Source organism: Bidens hawaiensis, unplaced genomic scaffold, assembly GCF_021521415.1.
Source record: "Bidens hawaiensis isolate Kalapana, Puna unplaced genomic scaffold, B.hawaiensis_p1.1 tig00011382_1, whole genome shotgun sequence".
NCBI classification, from domain to species: Eukaryota; Viridiplantae; Streptophyta; class Magnoliopsida; order Asterales; family Asteraceae; genus Bidens; species Bidens hawaiensis.
Window position 1 is genome coordinate 117888 of NW_027491885.1, and position 27086 is coordinate 144973.

The 27086-nt window shown below is 35.8% G+C and overlaps 1 protein-coding gene across 1 annotated transcript; it reads left to right on the forward strand.

The window, feature by feature from the left end:
- Nucleotides 1-1458: 1458 nt before the first annotated feature.
- Nucleotides 1459-2188, forward strand: LOC143537797 (small ribosomal subunit protein uS13z/uS13y/uS13x-like). The gene is made up of 3 exons (XM_077031483.1): nucleotides 1459-1648; nucleotides 1717-1905; nucleotides 1993-2188. Exons 1-3 carry the CDS (start codon nucleotides 1563-1565, stop codon nucleotides 2171-2173), a joined length of 456 nt encoding a protein of 151 aa, XP_076887598.1. The 5' UTR covers nucleotides 1459-1562; the 3' UTR covers nucleotides 2174-2188.
- The last annotated feature ends 24898 nt before the right edge of the window (nucleotides 2189-27086 follow it).

Here is a 27086-nt window from a genome sequence, read left to right on the forward strand (position 1 = left end):
TGTAGCATTTAATATAATAGGGTTTACGTGGAGCATCAGTGGCGGATCTAGAAACTTTTTTCAAGTGGTACATTACTTTTAGATGCTTCAATTTCATAAAGTCGGGTATAAAAAATTCCGGGTCGGTTTGAGGTTCCGGGTTGGTTGACACAGACCTCAAAGTAGATACGCCCATCTAATTCATCATTTTAACTTGAGTAATAAGATGAAATTGGTTGCCTTTCGGAATGATCCCATGAAAGATCATCCAAATTTATTTTTGATGGTTTAATACTTGAAAATTATGATCAAAGGTTCCATGGTTCACTTTGAACAATCTCATGATATTCATAATATCTACAAATTAGCAATTACAAATAAACAAATTAAATAACCAAGAAACTACAAAAATTAGCAAACTAACAAATTAAAACTAACTATCTAACAATCTAACAAAATAAAACTAAATTTAACAAATAGCTTAACAATTAATTAATTAACAATCAAGAACAATTAACAAAAAGTCAATAACAATTAACATTTAACAAATGAATGTAAACTTTACCTTCAAAGTGGGAGAATTCAAACAATCGAGCTTCAAGGAATAGTAGAAGGTAGGAGGATTGGAGGAAGGCATGAGGTGTGTAGTCGGCCGAAAAAGTAGCAGGCAACGACGGTGGTTGAAGAACAGGGACAATCTGGTAGCCGCATGTGTGACAACGTGGGTATGAAGAGGGGATATAGGCAACTGTTGTGTGTTTTGATTACATTATAAAACTCTAATTGATATGTTATAAGGCTAAAGGCTGAATTGATAAAAAAAAATCCAAAAAATCTGTGTGGAACAGGAGTTGACCATCATTTTACAAAACCAACAGTTTACTAGCTGGACCAGAGCTTATAATTAGAATAAAGTGGTTCCTTTCTAATTTATAAGGTGGTTCATATGACATTTTCTATAAATAAATACACTATATTTCGAAACTTGGGTGGTTTCGAGGAACCACCCTTTTCCTATATAAATTCGCCCCTGTGGAGCATGTAATATAATAGTTACTGCACTTATATTTAAAATCTATTATTTTTCTGCTAAATAATACTTTAATTGTTTTACCATTCATGTAGTAAGTTAACTATGTACTTGTTAAAGTGGTTTTTTTTTGTTTTTTAAATTAATAGGAAACAAGTTTCAAAGGTTACCATTTGACTGTTTGATAAATCATTTTGAGCTGGTTTTTGAATGTTTACACAATTTACATGATCGCTCCCAAACAGGCTGTTGATATAATAAAACAGTTTGTTAAACCTATATAGTTTACCAATGGTTGGTTTTATATCTTACACACTAAGGTTTAACATTTTTGTTCTGCATTTCAGGTGTTTGCCTAAGAGAAGAAGTTCAAGCACGTTTCAGTCATGGTAATATTTACTTTTTAACTGTTATTTCTTCATGTGTTTTTTTCCTTTTCAAGTACGGATAGTTGATGTGCTTATGATAAATTTTGCAGTCTCTTGTTGCAAATGAGGACTTCCAGCACATTCTCCGTGTTCAGAACACAAATGTTGACGGCAAACAAAAGATCATGTTTGCTATGACCTCTGTCAAGGGTACTGGTCACTGTTTTGCAAATATTGTTTGCAAGAAAGCTGATGTGGACATGAACAAGAGGTAGTTTTTTATAAAAAAAATGTAACTTTATTATATTGTCACCGTTTTGCTAACTTTATATCTTGCAGGGCTGGTGAACTGTCGAGTGCTGAGATTGATAACGTAATGACAATTGTTGCTAACCTTCGTCAGTTTAAAATTCCAGACTGGTTTCTTAGCAGAAAGAAAGATTACAAGGATGGCAAGTACTCCCAGATGACATCTAATGCCCTTGACATGAAGCTCAAAGATGATTTGGAGCGTTTGAAGAAAATCAGGTCTATTTTTTATGCTTAGCTTTGTCAAATTGTTTTATTTTCAACATGTTACCATTTCTCAACCTAGCATGGTCTGACTACTTTCAGGAACCATCGTGGTCTTGGTCACTATTGGGGTCTCCGAGTCTGTGGACAGCATACTAAGACTACTAGTCGCAGGGGAAAGATTGTTGGTGTTTCCAATGAGCATGCTACGAATACATGTGAAGGGACCAAGAAGCATACTAAGGTTAGGTCGTGTATCAATCATCACAGGTCGTCGATTTGAGACTTAACACAAAAACAATATTGTAGAATTTTTTGAATTGGTATTCACTTCATGTGTGCTACGAGGGCTCTATTTTGAATATAATTCATATTAAAACATATCTACATCTAACTATATTGCCACATGCCCTCTTCCTATTGGTATATTCCTAATATTTCCATTTATATCAACCACTTCTCTATTTTTCTTGACAATAAAATAATTCTAAAAGAAAATAAAATTTGAATTAAATTATTTTAAATCGTTTATAAATATATTGATTCCTACACATGGTATTAAATACGGTATAAGCCTTTGTGTTGTCCACATGTCCTTCTCTTAGACTATCCATATATGCATCCATGTCATTCACTTCTATACTTATAATTTTCACATATTCAAAATAAATTTTAAATCAATGATATTGACTTTTATATTTTTGTAACTTATTAATGTATTTAAATTTTAAATCAATGATATTGACTTTTATATTTTTGTAACTTGTTAATGTAATTATGATATTAATTATTCCAATTATTATTATAATTCAAAAACTTACTAAATTATCTCATTCACATTATATAAACCCTAAGATTGAAAACCATATTCATTTTAATCTCTCTCTCTCTTTCTATTTCGGATTACTACCTCCACTATCGCCTATTCCGGTAAGGGAGATTAATCATTTTCCGTAAAGATTTTATATGATACTCTAATGTCCGATTCTCACATTATTCATTATTACATTGACATTTTTTTTCTTTTACGTTTTTTTGTATTGATTTTAATTATTATATGATTTTTTTTTATCATTTTAGGTTGTATATCAAAATCCAAGATTTAATGGAGAAGTTGAATTATTACGGTTTTCCGGTAAGGTTTTATTTGGTACTATAACAGTTGATTCTCATATTATTCATTATTTCAATGACAATTATTTTTCTTTTCCTTTTTTGTTTGTATTGATACTATTTATTATATGATTTTTTTATAATCTCTTTAGGTTCTATATCAAATCCAAGATTCAATGGAGATGCTGAACTGTTACGTTTTTCCAGTAAGGTTCTTTGATACTCAAATTTCCGATTCTCAAATTATTCATTATGTCATTGTCCATTCATTTTCTTTGCCCTTTCAGTTATTGGTTTATTATTTTTATTATTTATGGTACATCCATTTGGAGTTAAATTATTTTTGTTATTGTTAATTATTTAGGGTTTAGTCATTGCAAAATCAATTTTCTCGGCTATTGTTAATTATTCCGGTTATACATTAGAAAATTAATTTTACATTTTTTCACATAATTCAAATATTTCATAATTGGTAATTTAATTATTATGTGCTATTAATTGTTATTGTATTTAATTATGATATTCCGGTTAATAACCAAAGTTCTGTTTAGTCCAAATGATATATTGTTTAACATTTATTTAATTATATCATTTCAGCTTATGGGCCCCCAACTAGAATAGCTATTTTAAGGATGGAGTATTCAAAAATGTCTTACTTTTTGTACAAGATTGGATGAATATATATTTTTTTTATTATTCATGTAGTTATGTATTTTTCACACTTCATGTAATTTAACTAATTTTTATATAATCAATCTTACATCGTTGTTAATCAAAGTCCATTTAATATATTTCCATGATTTTGATTCGTTTTCAAAATCGTTTTATTATATTTCCATGGTTATCATGATTGGTCAAATTCTATTTAATATGTTTCCATATTTTTAATTTAAATTCAATATCATAGGTAATTAATTCACCAAAACCAACGAAATTTAAAACATTTTTATAGTTTCCAGTGTTATCGGACTTTACATTTTAAAATAATACCCATTTATGTGTTTATGTTTTTATTTAATACCCATTATTTTTTATTAATATTGATAACCTATTTAATAGTCATTTTAAAAATCGATTTTCACCATTGTTTTTGGAAAGTTTTAAATGTTTTGTTACTCTCCAATATCAATAACGTTTTCAATTTTAATATTTGACTATTTTCTAATTAATCTAATTTCAAAAATAACATATATATACACGTATTTAAACTCATTTCAAATTTTGAATTTGACCAATCTTGGTATTGAAAATTATTAGTTAGATATCATAATGATTATGAATTTTTTTCAAATTCACTCCTAAAAATAGCAACAGTTTGATCTCTTAATTTCCATAACTTATGAATTTTATTATTCTTATGAAATTAACAATCTTTCTATTTTTACACTATTTTACCAAAATAAAAAAAACTATAATTTACTATATAAGATAGATGTCAAGAATGATATTTTCACATGTTTATGATATATATATATATACATATATATATATATACATATATATATATATATATATATATATATATATATGGTTTTTTGAAGGATATGATAACTGTGACATCCCACATCGGTTGGGAAGGAGAACTAAGCCTTCTTTATAAGGGGGTGGATACCTTCCCCATCATAACGCGTTTTGGGCGCTTAATGGTAGTGGATGAGAGGAGAATTCCACAGTTAAGCGTGCTCAGGTGGGAGAAGTATGAGGATGGGTGACCACCTGGGCAACCAAAAGCAAATCTGTGAGGCGATGGTGGTACGTCCCGGCCAAAGCAGACAATATTATGGTGCGGTGATAGCTGGGCTGTTACAATAACATACATGGAAATCAAATTGAGCAAACTTTTAAGAATATTATGTATGATAATTAAATAAATAAGAACATGAACATTTCTACAATAATCATTTATTATTATAAAATGTGTTGAATAACCTAATTATTTTTATTTACTAATTATGTTATGAATATTGTTATATTCTGTAAAATTTTTAGTCAATGTTTCCCAATATACTAAAGACTAATAAAGATAACAAATTTATTTATGTAACTTATACAATTCATGCAAATTAACGCATTTTTATATGATCAAACTTTGTTTTGACTATTAATTCAAATAATTTATTAATTTTTACAATTTATATCTTATAACTTGATCAATTTTTTAATTTTACAATTTTTTTATAATTATAATTCAAATAATTATATACATTATATAGCTTATTATATACTTGATATAGATTACTAAATCATATCAAAAATGAAATCAATTGTATTAACAAATTGTGTAGATTAAATAATATTTCATTTTACATAGGTAACTTATGGTAAAGGAAGTTTATGAAAAATGTCTGTTACAAAAAGACCAACTGTTTATTTGGCATAACTTATGTTTCTCAAATTCAAAACAACATTGACTGGTAATTTGTTTGACTAATTTTATGAATATCAAAGTGATTATTATTATTTGGCATAATTAGTTACCAAAACCGTTTTAAAGTATGTAACTAACAAATTAACTATAATAATACAAGCACTCAGTTTTGGCCAATTTAGAGGGTTATTAGTTTATCAATTGATTATGTTTCCATTAGTTTCTTCAATTTGTTCCATATTTCAAGGCTTTCAAAATCCATTATTATTTTATATAATAATATTTATATTTTACATTCCTCTTTTATTTAACTATCCAAAAATATTACTTCTGTCACCTATCTATATATATTGTTACCTTCACACTAAAATTTTCACACTGTCACACCAGCTTTTGCAATATCCTGTTTATTTCTTTGTAAGGTAGATATCTTTTTTCCTACTTATGTAATTAATTTATTACATTATAAGCCTTATTCAAACATGTTAATTATTATAAAATTAATAATTTGTTTGTATTTTTATTTTCTAACAATGTTATTGAGGATAACAAGGCAGACCTTTTAATTTGGAAAGGAGCCGAACATGGCTATCCAAGATGAGAAGCCAAAAGTTGATGTTTGTGGCACGGAAGAAGAGGATAATGAATTGGTTTGAAACAACAATTTGCTATCTTATACAGTCACTTTTATGTTATTTTTGATTTAGTGTTATGACTTATTCAAATGTTCTTTTTTTATGTTACATTTTGATTGTTATCATTAAAATAAAGTATTAAGTTTTAATTTCATATCATTTTAAAATATTTAAGCTTATGCAAATCATCAAATGCTTGGAATTTTTGGATTTGGTGTTTGTGTACCACGATTTATGTTAGGAAATCATGTCATGTGTTGTAACCATCAAATTAGGTTAATATCTTAATTATATTAAATGTAAAAAATTAATAACTACTAAAAACCTGCTGTAAATTAAAAATGGTGTTTCTATATTATAAGACGCCCTGCTTGAGGTGCGCGCATATTATGTATATATGTGTATACCCTAGGGTGGGCAAAAGTGAAATTGCACTAATTTTGACGTTATTTTACTAATCTCGTGAAAATAACGTTAAAAGTGGCGGAAGGTTAATCAGGCATCATGTGGTGGCGTTGATAGCCGAAAGACGAGGGTACATGCACCAATCAGCCGGATTTGATGCTTCTATTATTATACATAGATTTTTAGCGGGTTCAAAATTTTAATATTCGTCTTCCAATCATTTAAACTGGAGGCTTATATTTTGGCTTAATTATTATTTTTCTTCCAGTTATAATTCTAACTCTCATAATTTTTCTGTTTATCGAAAGATTGTGCGATTTGTATTAACACATGTAATTCCGTTTTTATAAAACTCAAACAACGTTTAGAAAACATAGATTTATTAAATCAATGTATGGTTTTGGTTATCAAATGTCTACCAATAAAATTTTTTTTATATTCTTACTATTTAAACTATCAAGATGTTTACATTTTTTGTCAACACATTTTTCTTTCATATAAATTTCACGGCACACTAATAATATTTAATGCACAATATTGGTTGTTTTAAATATATATGGAGTTACCGTAAATCCCAATATATGGTTTGACATAATTTAATGTATTTTACTGCATTATAATTCGTACGCTTTACCAACATGAAAAACATTTTTTTTTATCTTGTACCGCATATTTTCGCGCGTTTAAATCTTACGTTATAAATTATGTTTTCAAAATCCTTTTTACAGAACTTACTTTTGGTAGATGATTTGTTTTGTTAAGATCATATAATATTTATTTTGATATGACTTTATAATAGAAAGTCATAATTACATTTTCCTAAATATGTTTATTTATTACCATGAATCTTAAAATTTCAAATTCAAAAACAGATAAACAATTTATTACCATAAATTAGAGGCTTATCTTTTTTAATTAATTTGTTAGTTAAATATTTGAAACACGTTTTTGGTAACTAATTAGTTAAAGATGTATAATTTGTGTATTAATGATAATCACTTTCTTATTCAGAAATTTAGACTAACCAATTACCCATGAACTTAGTCAATGTTTTGACCGAATCAAATGAACTTTATGAATCATATTATGTTGATAGAGGAGCAAAACCAGCTATCCCATTTAATTAGTTAAATTGGTCGAATTTTTTTTTAATGCAAAACATTATTTATGCCAAAGAATTAGCTTTGTCTTTTCATAACATAGGTTTGACATAAAGTTACCAACAATAAGTTACATATGAAAACTTAAATAGTATTTAATCTACACATTTTTTTCATCTCCATTCAACACACAATATGTCAACAGTCAATCTTGTTGGTCTATAGTTTTTTTTAACGAAAGCTTTTCTAATTGTTCATGCCGTTTTAAGTTAAACGATATTCTTTGTTCGGAGTTGGCAAATGTATGTTGGTTTTTTTGTAGTAAAATCCTTCGTTATATCAATACAATCATATGCCACATTATATACGTTGTTATTGTCTACATTTTTAAGTTATTCATATTTTTATATGATAACCTTATTATATTATATTATAGATGTCTTCAAATTCAAAGAAGCGAATTATTATTGAATCATCCTCTTCCAGTAAGAGAAGTAATTCAAACGGTTAGTCAATTTAATATATTTTGTATACCATTTAAACGCTACATAACAATGCATTTTTTGAAACGTGATGTGTCAACGGCAAGACACCACTCAGTATCATTTCCAACTTGTTATTATTTCAATTTTTATGCGTTAATAGGATTTCAAATCTGTATATGTATTTTGTTTTGTTATTAGATTCTACCTGTTCAATAACAAGAAATCCAGATATTTGCAACTTAATAAAGCAAACAGATCTGATTATATGGGACAAGAATCCTATGACACATAAACATGCTTTTGAAGCCTTAGATGAGACTTTAAAATATGTTTTAAAAGGTGGTAACCATAACAGTTGTGAAGATCTTTTTTTGGAGGGGGGGGGGGAGTTATTGTTTTTGGGGTGATTTTAGACAAATCCTACCAGTGGTACAAAATAGATCACGGAGTGACATTGTTAATGCTTCACTTAGTTCGTCCCACATTTGGTCCAAATGAAAGGTGCTTAGGTTAAAAAAAAAGATGAGGTTAGTTGTCGAGTGTCAATCATCAGATATGGAAGCTACCAGAAGATTTGCAGAATGACTGTTAGAACTTGGTGAAGGAAAACTTGGTGGTCAAAATGACGGCCAAGGCATTATATATATACCAGATGATCTTTTGAATGGTGAGACATCTGATCCGATTTCTGATTTGATTGATTTTATATATCCATCATTATTTGACAATTTTAATGATATTGCATACTTTTAAGAAAGGGCCATACTTGTACTTTTAAATGAGGTTGTCCAACACACTAATGGAAGATTTATATTGTTTTTTTTCCGAAAAAGAAGTTGAATACGTCAGTTCTGTAGTATAGATCAGTCTGATAGTGTTGGGCCTGGTTTTGATCCAACATTACACTCACCAGATTTCCTAAATGGTTTAAAGATGTCAGGAATGCCTAACCATAGATTGCTTCTAAAAGTTGGTGTCCCAATAATGTTATTATGGAATATTGAATAGAAGAACGGTTTGTGCAACGACACTAGATTACAAGTAATTAACTTGGACTGACGTTTTATCGAAGTAAAGGTTATTTCAGGTACTAATATTGATTATCACGCTTATATAACTCGTAGTGGTTTAACCCCTTTAGTTAAGAAGCTTCCATTCAAATTGAAACGAAGAAAATTTCCAGTTGCAGTTTGTTTTGCAATGAAGATTAACAAAAGTCAAGGCTAGTCACTAGCAAGAGTTGACATAGACCTGCGAGAACCGGTGTTTACACATGGTCAACTATATGTAGCTTTATCACGAGTGAAGAGTAGAGACAGTGCTAAAATGCTTATATTATAGACAATGAAGGTAAAGTTACAAATAAAACTACAAATGTGGTTTATAAGGTAGTGTTTAGTAGTTTGTGAATTTTTATTTTGAAGTTTTAATTATGTTTCTAAGCACGGAAGAAGAATGAAACTAAGTGAGAGGCGGGGGGGGGGGGGGGGGGGGCAGGGAAAAGAGTCGAGTCGATCAGGCTCGACGACCGGGAAAAGCAATTGTAAATTGAATGCTATTTTGGTTGAAAACTATGTTTAATAATAATTTATTTTGGTACTGGTATTATTAACAACTATTTATCATGATTCTGTCACAACAAATATATATGAAAACTGTTTTATCGTTTAATATTACGTGTGATTGCTACACGATTTATATATTTCCACCCGTGTCGTACACGGGTCAATAACCTAGTCTACTATTAAAACAACAGAGTTTAAGTCAACATGACATCTTCCTATTGGTCTATTATTAACATTTTCATTTTTATCTATCACTTCTCTATTTTTTATGTGCATAAAATAATTCTAAAATAAATTAAAATACTAGACAACTCATTTATATTAAATGAGTATTAATTTTCTATTAATTAATTTATATTATTTTGCATTCAAATCAAATTAAATTCTAATTAAATGTGTTAATAACATAACATTAAAAATCCATAATTACTATATTTCCTAATTTTCTTTCATATTTCAAGCTATTTTAAAATCCCTAATTTTATGATTAAATAAATTACATTTATATCTTCCTTTTTTATTCAACTATCATAAAATTTCAAACATCTACTACTTATGTATATATACTCTGGCCTTCACACAATGATTCTCACACCTCACACCGGATTTAGCAAAATCGTATTTGTTTCTCTGTAATGTATATTTTTTGGTTGTGCTTATAATATTAATTTTTTTACTTGTTTGGTTCAAACTGTGATTATTCAAAAGTTAATAGTTTGTTTATTTTTAATTTTTCACAACCAGGAAGATGGAGCCAACAAGCATTACAATGTTGAACCAGTTGGATGTGCTTAACAATGATTGTGTCTTCAAGGTTCGTATTTTGAAACTATGGTGTCTCAAGGACAATAACAAACCCAGAGAAGATTGGTCGATAGAGATGATTTTGCAAGACGAAATGGTATTGCTATATAAAAATAAATAGCTTACCATAATCCGGACTTTTACTTTTATTCCAAATTACACATTCATTAATTTTAGTATATTATTCACACAATTTTGTACTAATTATTGGATGGTGAATGTTTTACTATTTATTGATTAGGTTTTCACCGATTTTGTACTAATACACATTTATATGTTTTTCTGGTAGGCTATATCGTTTTCCGGTAAGTTTTACATGTGTTCATATAATTCAAATCTTTCATAATTAGTCATTTATTTATTATGTGATATTACTATTAATATTTAATTTTATTATTTCAGGTTATTGTCCCCAACTTGATATAATGGATTGAGGATTTGTTGACAATATGTCTTATTTTTTGTTTAATGTTAATGTATATTTTTGTTATTATTCATGTATTTATTTATTTATCACAATTCATGTAATTTAATTGATTATTATATAATCCGAAAATAAAATTTAATTGATCTGTCACACCCCATCTTAGGCCTGGGCGTGAGACCAACAGTTGGTACCACATTTGTAAATAAATCAGAGTTAGCGGATTAAAACGGAAAATATATTTTTGCGTGGATTAAAATATTATATTTTCAGTACAAAAGACGGGATTATAAAATACCCATTAATTGTTTACAAAAAATTACTTGTTCATATAAAACCACCATTACATATTTAAAGTTTAAAAAGGATCTGAGCCATCAGATCGCCTAGATGTCACTTCGTCCTTTTCAAGCGGCTAATCTTCTTTACCTGTAAAATGTATAGAAATATGTCAGCAACACATGATGGTGAATAAGCTGACACATAAAATATTTTTCTTTACTTGATTACCCCTTGAGACATAACTTAGGTCCAGCCCATCGTGGCTTAGGAATAATCACGTTTTAAAACAAAAGACAATTATAAACTTAAGTTCTACACAAACCACTCAGCAAACACAGCAGTGTTCGACATTACTTAGGTACCATCAGTATACACATGATCACTCTTACTCGGACGTAACTTAGGTCCGGCCCATCGTGGCGGAGGCTCATGACCAGGTGTGGTGTGGTGTGCCCACTGACTTTTTACCACATATGTAAGGATCCAAACAAACATACACGACAGCCTGAGGGCCAGCGATTACTTTTGTTTATAATGTTTTAGGGATACGTAATCCCATGTAATCAATTTATTTGACACGCTTAATACGAGTTTATAAAGTTGGGTATATTCACCTTTCTTTGAAAAGATAACCTTGAATACACTGATCGGTTCTTTCTTTCTTCGTTATCTCGCACCTATAGTACGGGCATAAACTTTTGTTAATACCAGATCTTTAATCTGGCTTAAGCCCTTTAGTTTCTTTTGTATAATCTTTACCTCGATTATATTTTCTTTTTAAACCTTTAGTTTAAAATACTTTCTTTTCTTTTTACGAGTTAAGCCTTTAGTTTTACTTTTCTTTAAACACTACGTTTATTCTTCTTGAAGAAATGTATACTTTATTTCTTTATTATTATTATCTAAAATCATTTAAATAATAATAACACCTTATCAATAACAAATAATTATTTTTATATAATTATCTTTTATATACTTTCTTTGTTTTACTTTTTTTTGTTTATTTTCGAGGTATCGAGTATATCCTCGACTTAGGGTTTTAAGCCTTTTAATATTTTATTATAATTTTATTCGGGCATTATGCCTACCTTGCTTCACTTATCAAACCCTAGTTACTTTGGCAGCACTTCGACGCCTCCTCTTTTGTCGAGCTTCTTTGATCAACACACCCTTGGCACGCAAATCGAGGCACGCCATTCGTCAAATTTTGTAGGCGCGTACTTCAAGGTGGGTCGCCGGATCGCCTCCTTGGTGACACGTTTTCCGAGATATCGTCATCGGTACTTCGGGGTGTTGTCGGTTTAGGGCACTAATCACGAGGAAATTGGTGGCACGTTTTACGAGGTAGTGAGAGAGTATGTTTTAGAGAGAGAAGTGAGCTGTGAACTTGGTGTGAATGGAATGAGGGTTGGTTAGCCCTTTTTATAGGCTGAGTTTGCCATGCCATCGCGATACGTGATGGTCTGAATCTGAAAGAACCCCGTCGCGTATCGCGACGTAGGGTTGGTGAATCATCAGTAAGTCTGCCACGTGGTGCCACGTGGCGGACTTTGTGCCACGTGGTGACACGCGGAGGGGCACGTGTCACTCTTTCAGAACTTCTCATCGCGATACAAGATGATGTTATGCCTTGGGCCGTCGCGTATCGCGATCGGCCAGAAATTATGTATTTTCATTTTTGTCTTTTAACTTTGAAACTTATCAATTTTAGTCCGAAATTTCATGATGTTACATCCTCCCCACCTTGGAATGAATTTCGTCTGCGAGATTTGCTTCTTAGAACAAGTGGGGTTACTTTTTCTTCATTTCGGATTCAAGTTCCCAAGTATACTCGGGGCCTCTTCGTGAGTCCCACTTTACTTTGACTATTTTCAATGTTCATCTCTTTAGTTTCTTTGTTTTAGAATCTTCGATTTGTATTGGTCGTTCTATGAATTTTAGATTTTCATTTATTTCAACATCTTTTAAAGGCATAGATAAAGATTCATCAGCTAGACATTTACGCAAATTAGAGACGTGGAATACATCGTGTATACCTTTCATTTCTTCAGGTAGTCGCAGGCGATATGCAACAGTTCGGATTCGCTCGAGTACTTCGAATGGTCCTACAAAACAAGGACTTAAATTTCCTTTCTTACCGAAGCGAACAACACCCTTCCAAGGCAAAACTTTCAATAAGACTCTATCGCCTATATTGAACTCTAATGGCTTACGACGGACATAGGAATAGCTCTTTTGGCGGTCTCGCGCCGTCTTATGTCTATCTCAGATTTGTAACACCTTGTCAGTGGTTTCTTGGACTATCTCGGGTCCAGACAACTAATTATCTCCAGCTTAAAACTAGCATACTAGCGTTATACATTTTCGGCCGTATAACGCTTCGAACGATGCGCCTTGAATACTCATGTGATAACTATTGTTATACGGAAATTCCATTAGGGGAAGATGGTCATCCCAGCTTCCACCTAAGTCAATCACACAAGCGCGAAGCATATATTCAAGTGTTTGAATTGTCCTTTCGCTTTGCTCATCGGTTTGAGAATGATAGGCAGTTCTAAGGTTCAACTTGGTTCCCAACACTTTGTAAGGCCCCATTACCGGCGCCTCACATTTGAACGTTGGATTTACTCATCAACATAGTTCTAATCATCAGAGTTAATAAAAACATACGCGGAATATAAAAACTTTCATAAACATTACATTAATCCATAACTTGTCTTAGAATAAACACCTTGTCTTTAAAAATAACATAATATTAAACATAAACATCTTCCGATGCCAGCCTCTTATTCAATGCCACATGCTCCCCTCAAGCGAGCTGTCTCATTCTACTCACCTGCGTGCATACTAAAAGTCAGCTACGCTGAGTGAGTTCTAGTTAATAACATAACATACTTTACATATATCCATACATACTTCCATTCATACTTTCATAAATCAAATTCTACTTTACTCTATTCTATTCTGCCTCGGATATTATTAGAGTCCGGTAACTTTTTCTGCCTTGGATATTATTAGGGTCCAGTCCCTTTTTCTGCCTCGGAAGTTATCAGGGTCCAGTCCCTTTTTCTGCCTCGAGATTATTAAAGGGCTCGGTCCCTTTTCTGCCTTGGATATTATTAGGGTCCAGTCCCTTTTCTACCTTTCTACCTCTTACGTTCATTTATAACATACATACATATCATTCATAGCTTATACATAACATTATATCTTGACAGCGCGTGCAATATCCGAAGATCGTTCACGTACCGACAAGCCATCATTCTTACCTTTCACATAACCACATAAGACATACACTTATCACTTAGGATAAATGTATTAACAATCACATCGAGTATGCACACAGCCCTGAAAACATAACACATAAATGAGGCTAGAAACTCACCTGAATGCGGTTACGTTCACCGTTAATAGTTATTCCCTTCTTGAGCTGTGCACGGCTAACTGTATAATATTTACACGTATCAATAAACTATTACTACTCATATCGTATTTTCTATCTTTATATAACCCACAACGAACGGGGTTCCGGGGGCAGCGCCCCTGGCAGCGGGGTTCTAGGGGCGGAAGCCCCTAGCGGGGTCCAAGGGACAGGGCCCCTGGCTGGGGTTAAGCTGCCAGGTCAGCTTGGAAAAATTTTATTTTCGTTAACTGTCTTAACACATTTCTCACTAACATTTTAAATTATTTTCTAAGTTGGGCTTAGCACCTTATGGGCTTAATTAAATCAGTCCAACTGTTCTTCTGGGCTCAACTGGGTCTAGGCCCAAGTGGTTAGCCAAATACCCAATCAGAGAACTGGCCGAGAACTCTTTGGCAGAGAACTCGTGGACGAGAACTCTTTGTTGACCGAGAACCTCTTGGTGACCGAGAACCCAGGTCACCGAGAACTCTCGTTGACCGAGAACCCGTTTTGGCCGAAAACACGGGTTGGCCGAGAACACGGGTTGGCCGAGAACACTCAAATCTGGCCGAGAACACCCAGTTCAGCTCATTATTCCATTTTCTATGTTTCTACCTTGCTCAGTTACAGTTCTAAGGCTCAAATCATGAACTTTTAACCATTAATCATCATCAGTCATACCTGTTTTACATCCATTACTATCACGTCTTCAAGATATATCCCGTTTTAGGCATAAAGCTTAGACCTTTATACCTTTAAAACGTTCTAGGCTAGATCTAGGGTTCATCTATGAGCCGTATGTAACCATATGTCCATTAAGTCCGTTTTAATCATCAAGTTTGCATTTTTAGGAAACATTTGGACCCGACCTACTCTACCTTTTAGTTTCATGGAAAACCATCCATAAAAATGTAACATTTAATCATAAAGAACATACCTTTTTGACGTTTCTTGGTTACGGTTTGGTTGATATGCGACCTTGGACTTGTTATCTCGCTTGTATGATTAAAGATCCTAAGCAACAATGCTTGATTGTGTATTTGGAAGGTGGACGGCGGCTAGGGAGGTTTATTAGGTTTAAGTGTGTGTTTTTAAGGTGTAGAGGGAATAAGATGGATGGATATGGAAAGATTTAGGGTTTAAGGGGTATTTATACTCCCTTAAGCCCATGGACTTAGGCTCATATTTCCTTTTTAGTCCATGATTTAATCCATCTAATTAGCCTATTTATCTTTCCCCGTTTATCATTATTTTATTATTTACTAACTCGGGTAAATTCTCTTCCGTTAAAACAAATAATATATTAAAATATTATTATTGAAATTTTGGGACGTTACAAGTCTTCCCTCCTTAAAGAGGGTTCGTCCCCGAAACCTAACTATTACTTAAACAGATTAGGGTAAAACTTGCGCATCTCATCCCCAGCTTCCAAAGTAGCATCTGATCCTTTACGATGCTTCCAAATCACTTTCACTGATGGTATAACTTTGTGACGAAGCTGCTTTTCCTTGCGATCAACAATCTCCATGGGTTGCTCAATGTAGTTCAACTGCTCATCAACCTCGATGTCCATCAACGGCACGTGAGACGTGTCATCAGCTAGACATTTCCTCAAGTGAGAAACATGGAAGGTTGAATGAATTCCCTCTAATTCATTAGGTAAAACAAGCTTATAAGCCAATTCTCCTACACGATCTAAAATCTTAATCGGTCCAATGTACCTTGGACTCAACTTCCCCCTCTTTCTAAAGTGAATGATCCCTTTCCAGGGCGAGACCTTGAGCATCACATTGTCATCAACGTTAAACTCGATCGGTCGTCGTCGCTTATCTGCATATGACTTCTGCCTGTCTTGAGCAACTTTCATCCTGGCTTTAATCTGATCGAACCTTGAAGACGTTTCTTGAACAACCTCTAGGCTTCCCATTTCTTTCTGACCAATCTCTCCCCAACATACCGGGGTTCTACATCGTCTACCGTAAAGCATCTCAAACGGTGGCATACCAATACTAGAATGGTAACTGTTGTTATAGGAGAACTCTGCCAGGTGCAGATGGTCATCCCTACTTCCACCAAAATCTAAAACACAAGCACGTAGCATATCCTCAAGGGTTTAGATCGTCCTCGCGGACTGTCCATCGGTTTGAGGATGATACACCGTACTGATGTTCAATCTCGTTCCCATAGCTTCATGGAACTTCTTCCAATATCTCGAAGTAAACCGTGTATCTCTATCAGACACGATTGATAACGGTACTCCACGCTTGGTTACAACCTCTTTAATGAACAAGCTTGCTAACGTTTCTGACGAGATAGCCTCTCGTATGGGCAGAAAGTGAGCACTCTTGGTCAAACGGTCCACAATCACCCAAATGGTATCATGATGCTTAGCCGTACGAGGTACCTTAGTTATGAAATCTATGGTGATGTGTTCCCGTTTCCATTTAGGAATCTCTAGCGGTTGCATCTTTCCATAAGGCTTTTGATGCTCGGCTTTGACTTGTAAACAAGTTAAGCAGTTAGTAACATAATCTACTACATCATTCTTCATTCCAGGCCACCAGTAATCCCTCTTCAAGTCTTGGTACATCTTTGTAGCTCCTGGATGAATCGAATATCTTGACTTATGAGCTTTATCTAAGATTCGACCTCTGAGATCTCCATGGCGTGGGATCCACATACGGTCAAACCTAGTCTTAACACCATGAGTGTTTTCCACCAACTCATCTTGCTGGCCATAAATTCTTTCTTTCTTTACTAATCCTTCGTCTACTAACACCTCCGGCTGTACCTTGATGATTTCTTCAAAAAGAATTGAGTTTATGATCAACTGATATGACTTCACCGTTGCAATTACTTCCTCATTCTTATGACTTAGCGCATCAGCGACCACGTTAGCTTTACCAGGATAGTATTTAATGTCGCAGTCATAATCTTTAATCAACTCCAACCATCTTCTCTGTCTCATGTTTAATTCATTTTGTTCGAAGAAGTACTTTAAACTCTTATGATATGTGTAGATGGTACACTTTGTACCGTACAGATAATGCCTCCATATCTTAAGAGCATGCACTACAGCTGCTAGTTCTAAATCATGTGTCGGATAAGTACTCTCGTGAACTTTCAACTGTCTGGACGCATAAGCTATTACTTTTCCTCGTTGCATCAACACGCAACCTAACCCTTGATGCGAGGCATCTGCACAAACAACCAAAACCTCGTCACCATCGGGTAAAGCAAGGATTGGAGCTTGCGTGAGTTTCTTCTTTAACTCTTCAAACGCTTCTTCTTGAAACCTTCCCCAACTGAATACTACCGACTTTCGGGTCATACCGGTCAATGGTGCGGCTATCTTGGAGAAACCTTCGATGAATCTCCTATAGTAGCCAGCTAACCCTAAGAAGCTTCGTATATCAGTTGGATTCTGTGGAGTCTTCCAATTAGTTATCGCTTAATCTTTGCTGGGTCGACGGTAATCCCTTCAGGATTAATCACGTGACCTAGGAATTGCACTTCTCGTAACCAGAACACGCATTTCAAAAACTTAGCATACAACTTCTCTTTCTTCAGAGTCTCCAATACCTCTTTCAGATGCTCAGCATGATCAGACTCGCTCTTTGAATAAATCAATATATCGTCGATGAAAACAATAACTGACTTATCCAACATTGGCCGACACACCCTATTCATTATGTCCATAAATGCTGCGGGAGCATTTGTTAGACCGAATGACATTACGAGGAACTCGTAGTGCCCATACCGCGTTCGGAACGCTGTCTTAGGGATGTCTGCCTCCTTCACCTTCAGCTGATGATAGCCTGATCTGAGATCTATTCGTGAGAACCAACTTGAACCTTGCAGTTGGTCAAACATATCATCAATCCTTGGCAAAGGGCATCTATTCTTTACCGTAAGCTTATTCAACTCACGATAGTCTATGCACATTCTCATACTTCCATCATTCTTCTTCACGAACAACACTGGTACGCCCCACGGGGAAACACTTGGTCTAATAAAACCTTTGTCGAGGAGTTCTTGCAGTTGGGACATCAGTTCTTTCATCTCGGATGGTCCTAGTCGGTAAGGTGCTTTCGCGACGGGTTGGGCTCCTGGTACTAAATCTATCTGGAATTCTATTTCTCGTTCCGGTGGCAACCCCGGAAGATCCTCTGGGAATACTTCTGGGTAGTCGCGCACAATAGGAACATCTTTCATTTCTTTTGTCTCGGCCGTAGCATTGACTACATACGCCAGGTAGGCACCACACCCTTGCCTTAAAAAACCCTTGGCTTTTATCATCGAAATGACATTAAGCCCAGAACTTTTCTTATCACCATAAACCGTCACCTCATTACCATCCAAAGACTTTAACCTTATTATCCTACTCTTACATACTATCTGAGCTTCAAACTCAGATAACCATTCCATTCCCAAAACCACATCGAACCCTCCTAAGGTCATAACGTACAAAGTAACAGGGAACTCATGTCCCTCTAACTCTATCTTACAGTCCTTAACCATTTTCATTATTTTAACCGAGGTGTCACCAGCGGTTTCTACTATAAAAGTTTCAGACACTCGGCAACATTTCATTTTAGCTAATTTACTAAATGGTGTAGCTACGAAACTCCTATTTGCACCCGAATCAAATAATACTGAAGCGGAAATACCGTTTACTAAAAACGTACCACTGACGACATCCGGAATCTGCTTGGCTTGCTCCAGAGTCCGCATGTAGGCTCTAGTTCTTGGCCTAGCTTGATCGGCATCCTTCTTCCCACTACCTCCAGTTTCACCCTCTGTGCATTCTCTAGCAAAATGGCCCGTCTTACCGCACTTATAACATGCGGACTTGGCGGTACAATCGGGAGCGTAATGCCCCACTTTTCCGCATTTGTAGCAGGCATTCGTACCAAACTTGCATTCATCAGCATGACTCTTTCCACACTTATAACAAACATCCGAACCCTTACCCCACCTGCACTCACCACTATGTGCCTTGCCACATGTCTTGCACGACTTGTTCCCCCAAACTCTAGGCTGCTTGTTCTTAGGGTTCCACATTTGGGTACCTGGTCGTTTAACATGAGCGACCCATTTCTTCTCTTTCTTCTCGTCTTCCACCGTTACATCATCCGCAGCCAGGTCTGCATAAACCATCTTTGCGAGTTCGACAGCAGAGTCAAAGGTAGCAGGTTTACTTATCCTGACTAGCATGCGGACTTTCTGTGGCAATCCCCTCACATAACACTTGATCCTCTTAGCCTCAGTGTTAACCATATCGGGTACCAACCTAGACATTCGGTTGAACTCGATGGTATACTCACAATATGTCATTGTCCCGGCTTTCAGGTTCAGAAACTTCATCTCCGCCCTCTCAACCTCGGCGTCAGCACAGAACTTTTTCATCCCTAACTCCTTCAGATCCTCCCACTTCATGGCCTTAATCTCATCCCGGGTCATCCTCTGTTCCACACTTTTCCACCAATACATAGCTTCTTCTTCAAATGATTGGGTGGCATAACCGACAGCTTGATCGGGACGACACTCGCTAATGCGGATAATTTTATCCATGGCGGTTATCCATTGAAGAGAAGCGATTGCATCACCTAAACCAGTCAGCTTCGGCGGGTCACATCCCTTGAAGGACTTATAGTTGCACCCACCTCGGCCTCTCTTCCTGTCACCGGCTTTCCCAGACTTAACCCCACTCGAGGCCTCCCTCTCTTCTTCCTCATCTCTCCTACCCTCAACTCCTGCCCCTCCGGCTGTTCTTTCACGGCTTCCAGCAGACCCTCAGGGGTAATATTCTTTACAGCAGTGGCTACAGCTTGCACAATAGCTGCTTGAATTGCGGGATCCAGTTGAACCCCTTCGCTGTTGACCGGACCTCCTCCAGCTGCACTTCCTTCATCTCTGGTGTTGGAAGCTGTCTCAACCGAAGGTCCTTGGGCACGACGAGGCCTGCCACGGCGTCCAGTGTGACCTCCTCCTCTCACAATCTCCCCAGTTCCAGCCATCGTATTCTAAAAGGGAAAACACAAACGTCATCACTCGAGGAACTATTTAGTACAATGATAGTAAGGCTAACATGTAATAACAGTGGCCAGTTGCGATTAGCTGATCACGTTACTTTCCGTGTCCTATACACTTCCCCTTATGAGTCTATTTGTGCTGGTTCTACTTTAAACAGTTAGTCAATCAAAGCAATCAAGTAATCCTATCCTTATCATTCACATAACCTTCCTTATCATTTATTCATACATCTTACCTTTGCTGAGCTTGCTTAAGCGACACATGACATTCTTGAACTGGCATCTTCTTTCTTTTCTTACTTAAATCCCATTCTCTGTTCGAGTCTAAGCATGTAGAATGCTTAAATCTCTCGAACTTTGCTCTGATACCAACTTGTAAGGCCCTATTACCGGTGCCTCACATTTGGACGCTAGATTTACTCATCAACATAGTTCTAATCATCAGAGTTAATAAAAACATACGCGGAATATAAAAACTTTCATAAACATTACATTAATCCATAACTTGTCTTAGAATAAACACCTTGTCTTTCAAAATAACATAATATTAAACATAAACGTCTTCCGATGCCAGCCTCTTATTCAATGCCACGTGCTCCCCTCAAGCGAGCTGTCTCATTCTACTCACCTGCGTGCATACTAAAAGTCAGCTACGCTGAGTGAGTTCTAGTTAATAACATAACATACTTTACATACATCCATACATACTTCCATTCATACTTTCATAAATCAAATTCTACTTTACTCTATTCTATTCTGCCTCGGATATTATTAGAGTCCGGTCCCTTTTTCTGCCTCGGAAGTTATCAGGGTCCGGTCCCTTTTTCTGCCTAGAGATTATTAAAGGGCTCGGTCCCTTTTCTGCCTTGGATATTATTATGGTCCAGTCCCTTTTCTACCTTTCTACCTCTTTCGTTCATTCATAACATACATACATATCATTCATAGCTTATACATAACATTATATCTTGACAGCGCGTGCAATATCCGAAGATCGTTCACGTACCGACAAGCCATCATTCTTACCTTTCACATAACCACATAAGACATACACTTATCACTTAGGATAAATGTATTAACAATCACATCGAGTATGCACACAGCCCCGAAAACATAACACATAAATGGGGCTAGAAACTCACCTGAATGCGGTTACGTTCACCGTTAATAGTTATTCCCTTCTTGAGCTGTGCACGGCTAACTGTATTATATTTACACGTATCAATTAACTATTACTACTAATATCGTATTTTCTATCTTTATATAACCCACAACGAACGGGGGTCCGGGGGCAGCGCCCCTGGCAGCGGGGTTCTAGGGGTGGCAGCCCCTAGCGGGGTCCAAGGGACAGAGCCCCTGGCTGGGGTTAAGCTGCCAGGTCAGCTTGGAAAAATTTTATTTTCGTTAACTGTCTTAACACATTTTCCACTAACATTTTTAATTATTTTCTAAGTTGGGCTTAGCACCTTATGGGCTTAATTAAATCATTCCAACTGTTTTTCTGGGCTCAACTGGGTCTAGGCCCAAGTGGTCAGCCCAATACCCAATCAGAGGACTGGCAGGGAACTCTTTGGCAGAGAACTCGTGGCCGAGAACTCTTTGTTGATTGAGAACCTCTTGGTGACCGAGAACCCAGGTCACCGAGAACTCTCGTTGATCGAGAACCCGTTTTGGCCGAAAACATGGGTTGGCCGAGAACACGGGTTGGCCGAGAACACTCAAATCTGGCCGAGAACACCCAGTTCAGCTCATTATTCCATTTTCTATGTTTCTACCTTGCTCAGTTACAGATCTAAGGCTCAAATCATGAACTTTTAACCATTAATCATCATCAGTCATACCTGTTTTACATCCATTACTATCACGGCTTCAAGATCTATCCCGTTTTAGGCATAAAGCTTAGACCTTTATACCTTTAAAACATTCTAGGCTAGATCTAGGGTTCATCTATGAGCCGTATGTAACCATATGTCCATTAAGTCCGTTTTAATCATTAAGTTTGCATTTTTAGGAAACATTTGGACCCGACCTACTCTAGGGTTTAGTTTCATGGAAAACCATCAATAAAAATGTAACCTTTAATCATAAAGAACATACCTTTTTGACGTTTCTTGGTTACAGTTTAGTTGATATGAGACCTTGGACTTGTTATCTCGCTTGTATGATTAAAGATCCTAAGCAACAATACTTTATTGTGTATTTGGAAGGTGGCCGACGGCTAGGGAGGTTTATTAGGCTTAAGTGTGTGTTTTTAAGGTGTAGAGGGAATAAGATGGATGGAAATGGAAAGATTTAGGGTTTAAGGGGTATTTATACTCCCTTAAGCCCATGGACCTAAGGCCAATCTTTCCTTTTTAGTCCATGATTTAATCCATCTAATTAGCGTATTTATCTTTCCCTCTTTAGCATTATTTTATTATTTACTAACTCGGGTAAATTCTCTTCCGTTAAAACAAATAATATATTAAAATATTATTATTGAAATTTTGGGACGTTACACACTTGTTGGAATCTTTTCCAGAAATGAAACGTAAAGCGACTGTCTCGTTCAGAGATGATAGACAAAGGTACTCCATGCAAAGAAACAATGTTGTTCACATAAATTAGCGCCAATTTATACATTGAGTATGTCTCGTTGATGGGTATGAATTGTGCGGATTTTGTTAGTCTATCCACAATGACCCAAATTGCATTATGCTGACGAGTGGCTTTCGGGAGTTTCGTGATGAAGTCTATAGTTATGAATTCCCATTTCCAAACGGGGAGTTAGGGTTGCTGAAGCAATCCCGAGGGCTTTTGATGTTCGGCTTTAACTTTCAAACACGTCAGAAATTTTGCAACATGCAAAGCGATATCCTTTTTCATTCCGTTCCACCAGTAGTTCGGCTTAAGATTTTGGTACATCTTATCACTACCGGGGTGCATCATGTATTTGGATTTGTGAGCTTCGCTCATGATCTTTTCACGCAAGTCTCCAACGATTGGTACCCAAATTCTGTTTTCAAGTCTAAGTTACCATCGTCACCTTTGACTAGCGAGTCAATGGTGCCGTTACTTTTTTCATCGGAGATCTTGTTTTCATTAATTTCTTGAACTTGAGCGGATTTGATTTGCTCGACCAGATCTACTTGGAGTTCTAGTCGTAGTGCTCGAACTATTTTTGGCTTTTCATGTTCTTTACGACTCAAGGCGTTGGCTACAACGTTGGTCTTACCTTCGTGATAGATGATTTCACAGTCGTAGTCATTTAAAGTTTTCATCCAGCGTCTTTGACGCATGTTGAGTTCTTTTTGTTCGAAGATATGTTTTAAACATTTGTGATCGGTATACACGATAAATTTGACTCCATAGAGATAGTGCCTGCATATATTTAAGGCAAAGATTATGGCGCCTAACTCTAGATCGTGAGTTGTGTAGTTTATTTTGTGACCTTGAGTTGACGAGAGGCGTAAGCGATTACTTTCTTTCATTGCATTAGTACGCATACCAAACCGGAGTGAGGCACATCACTAAAAATGACAAAGTCCTCGGTACCTTCTGGCAAGGCCAGTATAGGTGCTTGGGTGAGTTTTTGTTTGAGTATATCGAACGCCTCTTGTTGTTTGGTTCCCCATTCATACGTGATGTTCTTACGAGTCAAGAGAAATTTTCTATGAAACTACGGATCTCGGTTGGAGACTTTGAGTCTCCCACCTTGAGATAGCTTCAATCTTTGCGGCTCCACTTGAATTCCATTCACGTTTATGATGTGACCAAGAAATTGCACTTCGTGAAGCCAAAATTCACATTTCGAGAACTTGGCCAACTTATAGTTTCTAAGTAATTCAAGCACGATTCGAAGATGCGAAACATGATCTTCCTTTGACTTAGAATAAATAAGTATATCGTCGATGAATACGATAACAAATTTATCCAAGTAAGGTTTACAGATTCGGTTAATCATATCCATGAATGCGGCTGGGGCATTAGTGAGACCAAAAGGCATGACCATGAACTCGTAATGCCCATACCTTGTTCGGAAAGATGTTTTAGGAATATCTTCGGATTGGACTTTGAGTTGGTGATAACCAGAACGCTTATCGATTTTAGAGAAATAGCTTGCGCCTTGAAGTTGGTCGAATAGGTCGTCGATTCGAGGTAGAGGGTATCAGTTCTTGATGGTCACTTTGTTGAGGGTTCGGGAGTCGATACACATACGCATTGATCCGTCTTTCTTTTTGACGAAAAGAATTGGCGCTCCCCACGATGATGAACTTGGTCGAATGAAACCCTTCTCATGCGCAGTTCCAGGCATGAGATCAATCCTAAATTCGATTTCTCTATCGGGAGGAATACTAGGAAGTTCATTGGGAAAGACATCAGAGAATTCGGAGACAATAGGTACGTCCTTTATCTCCTTTGGTTTGGATACTTTGGTGATGTAGGCCATGAATTCTAAGCATCCTTGATTTAAACATTTGTTAGCCCTTATCATGGAGATTATGCTAACTTGGCCAACGTCCTTGTCCCCTTCAATTCGAATGGTTCGTTTATCAGAGACTCAAAGTTCAACGGTTTTGCTATTGCAAATGATACGCGTATGGTTGTTGGATAACCAAACCATACCAATTACTATATCAAAACCAGCAAGAGTCTTGGGTAACAATTGAATAGGCAGAACGTAACCAGCTAATAAGATTTTTCTGTTTTCTAGAGCTTCGGAGATTTTAACAATTTCACCACTAGCGGTCTCGACGCTTAGAGTTTTATTTAGTTTCGTTAAAGGTTCGTTTAATAGACTACAAAAACTGTAATCTATAAAACTTAAGTTGGCACCTGAATCGAATAGAACTCTATCATATGTGTCATTAACTAGGAACGTACCGGTGATGGTTTCGGCATGTGGGCTGCTTTCTTTGTGTCGAGTACAAAGACCCTTGCATTTCCTTTCTTGGTTTCATTTCTTTGACCACTTCCTCCCGCACCACAAGCAACGTGTTTGTTTATAGGGCACTCAAAGCTGAGGTGTCCCATTTCCTTGAAGTTATAGGAAGTCATCGTCTTCTTCCAACAATCGGCCGTTGCGTGGCCAGGTCTTTGACACGAGTCGCAAATAGTTTTGGTTGAAGACTGAGAAAAGTGGCATTTGCCGTTGTGGTATTTCTTACAGAACTTGAATTGGGTGTAACTGGAGTTGGTTCCAGTCTTTCGTAGTTCCACACCCTTGCCCTTGAATCGGGCACTTCCTCCTTTCTTGTAATCTTGAGATGACACAACCTTCTTGTCTTCTTCCTTGTTACGGATTATTCCGTTTATCAAATAACCAGCCAATTCCGTTGTAGAGTTGGCAGTTTGTGGAAGGTGAGACCTTACCATATCGTGAATTTTCCGCGGGAGTCCCCATATGTAGCGATTGACTTTGCTGGACTCAGAGGTTACCAGCTGGGGCACGAGTGGAATTTTGTGTTATATTCACGTAGGTTCGTTCCTATTACTCTATGATTGAGAAAATTAGTTTGGATTTGATCGATGCCGTGCATTGGGCAGAACTTTGCTAGCACCATCTCTTTGAACTCCTCCCACATCCGGGTTATACAGCATTGGTCGTCCCTTGCTCATGATTAACATATTCCACCACTTTAGAGCTTCCCCCTTGAACATTTGAGCGATGTATTGTATCTTTTCTTGCTCGGAGCATTTGCTTTTAATCACGATCGACGCCATCTCTTCTAACCATCTAAGTGTTGCAATGGCGCCATTGTCGCCATAGAATTATTTTGGTCAAAATTTCTTAAGTCTTTGAACGAACAAATCTCAGTTTTCATTTTCTTAAATTTTCTATTGAATTCTCCTCCGGCGTTTGATTAGTGAACGCTTTCTTTGATGTGAGACGGTTTAGGACGAGACTTAAGAGATTTTCGGGAGTTTTCATTATGAGTTTGTTTAGTTTCACTTTTTCTAATTGATTCATCTCTTACAGCTTTTTCTATCATTTCTTGTATTTGTGCCATGTACTTTTCAGGTATCTGTTCTTGTTCATTTTCATTGTGGTCGCCTTCTCTTCATTGAGAAGCTTTGGTGTTGTGTTGATTTTCTTGTTTCGACATTCTGAAACATTTACATTCTTTTCTTAATAACACAACTTTTATTCATTTATTTATTTATATACACTTATATATCATCACATTACACATTTATATATATATATATATATATATATATATATATATATATATATCATTACTTGATATATATATTTTCCTATCCATACTAGAACGATTTATCGTCCTTATTATTTTAAACACATAATAGTTACATAACAACAACACTTGATCACATTCTCTAATCCTTCATGAACTTCTTCACCATCCTCGTCATTTTGTTGCATTTGTGGAGAAGCTTGTATCCTATCTTCTTCTTTTTGGCTCCATCAACAGCTACCTTCTTCCTTAGATCGTCGGTTTCATATAAGGCTCTATCAAGATGTTCTTCTTGAGAATGCGGGATCTCGTTCGGGTATCCATACCGAGGCGACGGGTCACGGTATCCCATCATCAAGATGTCATAGTGAGTCTTTGGATATGGTGATGAAGTATCA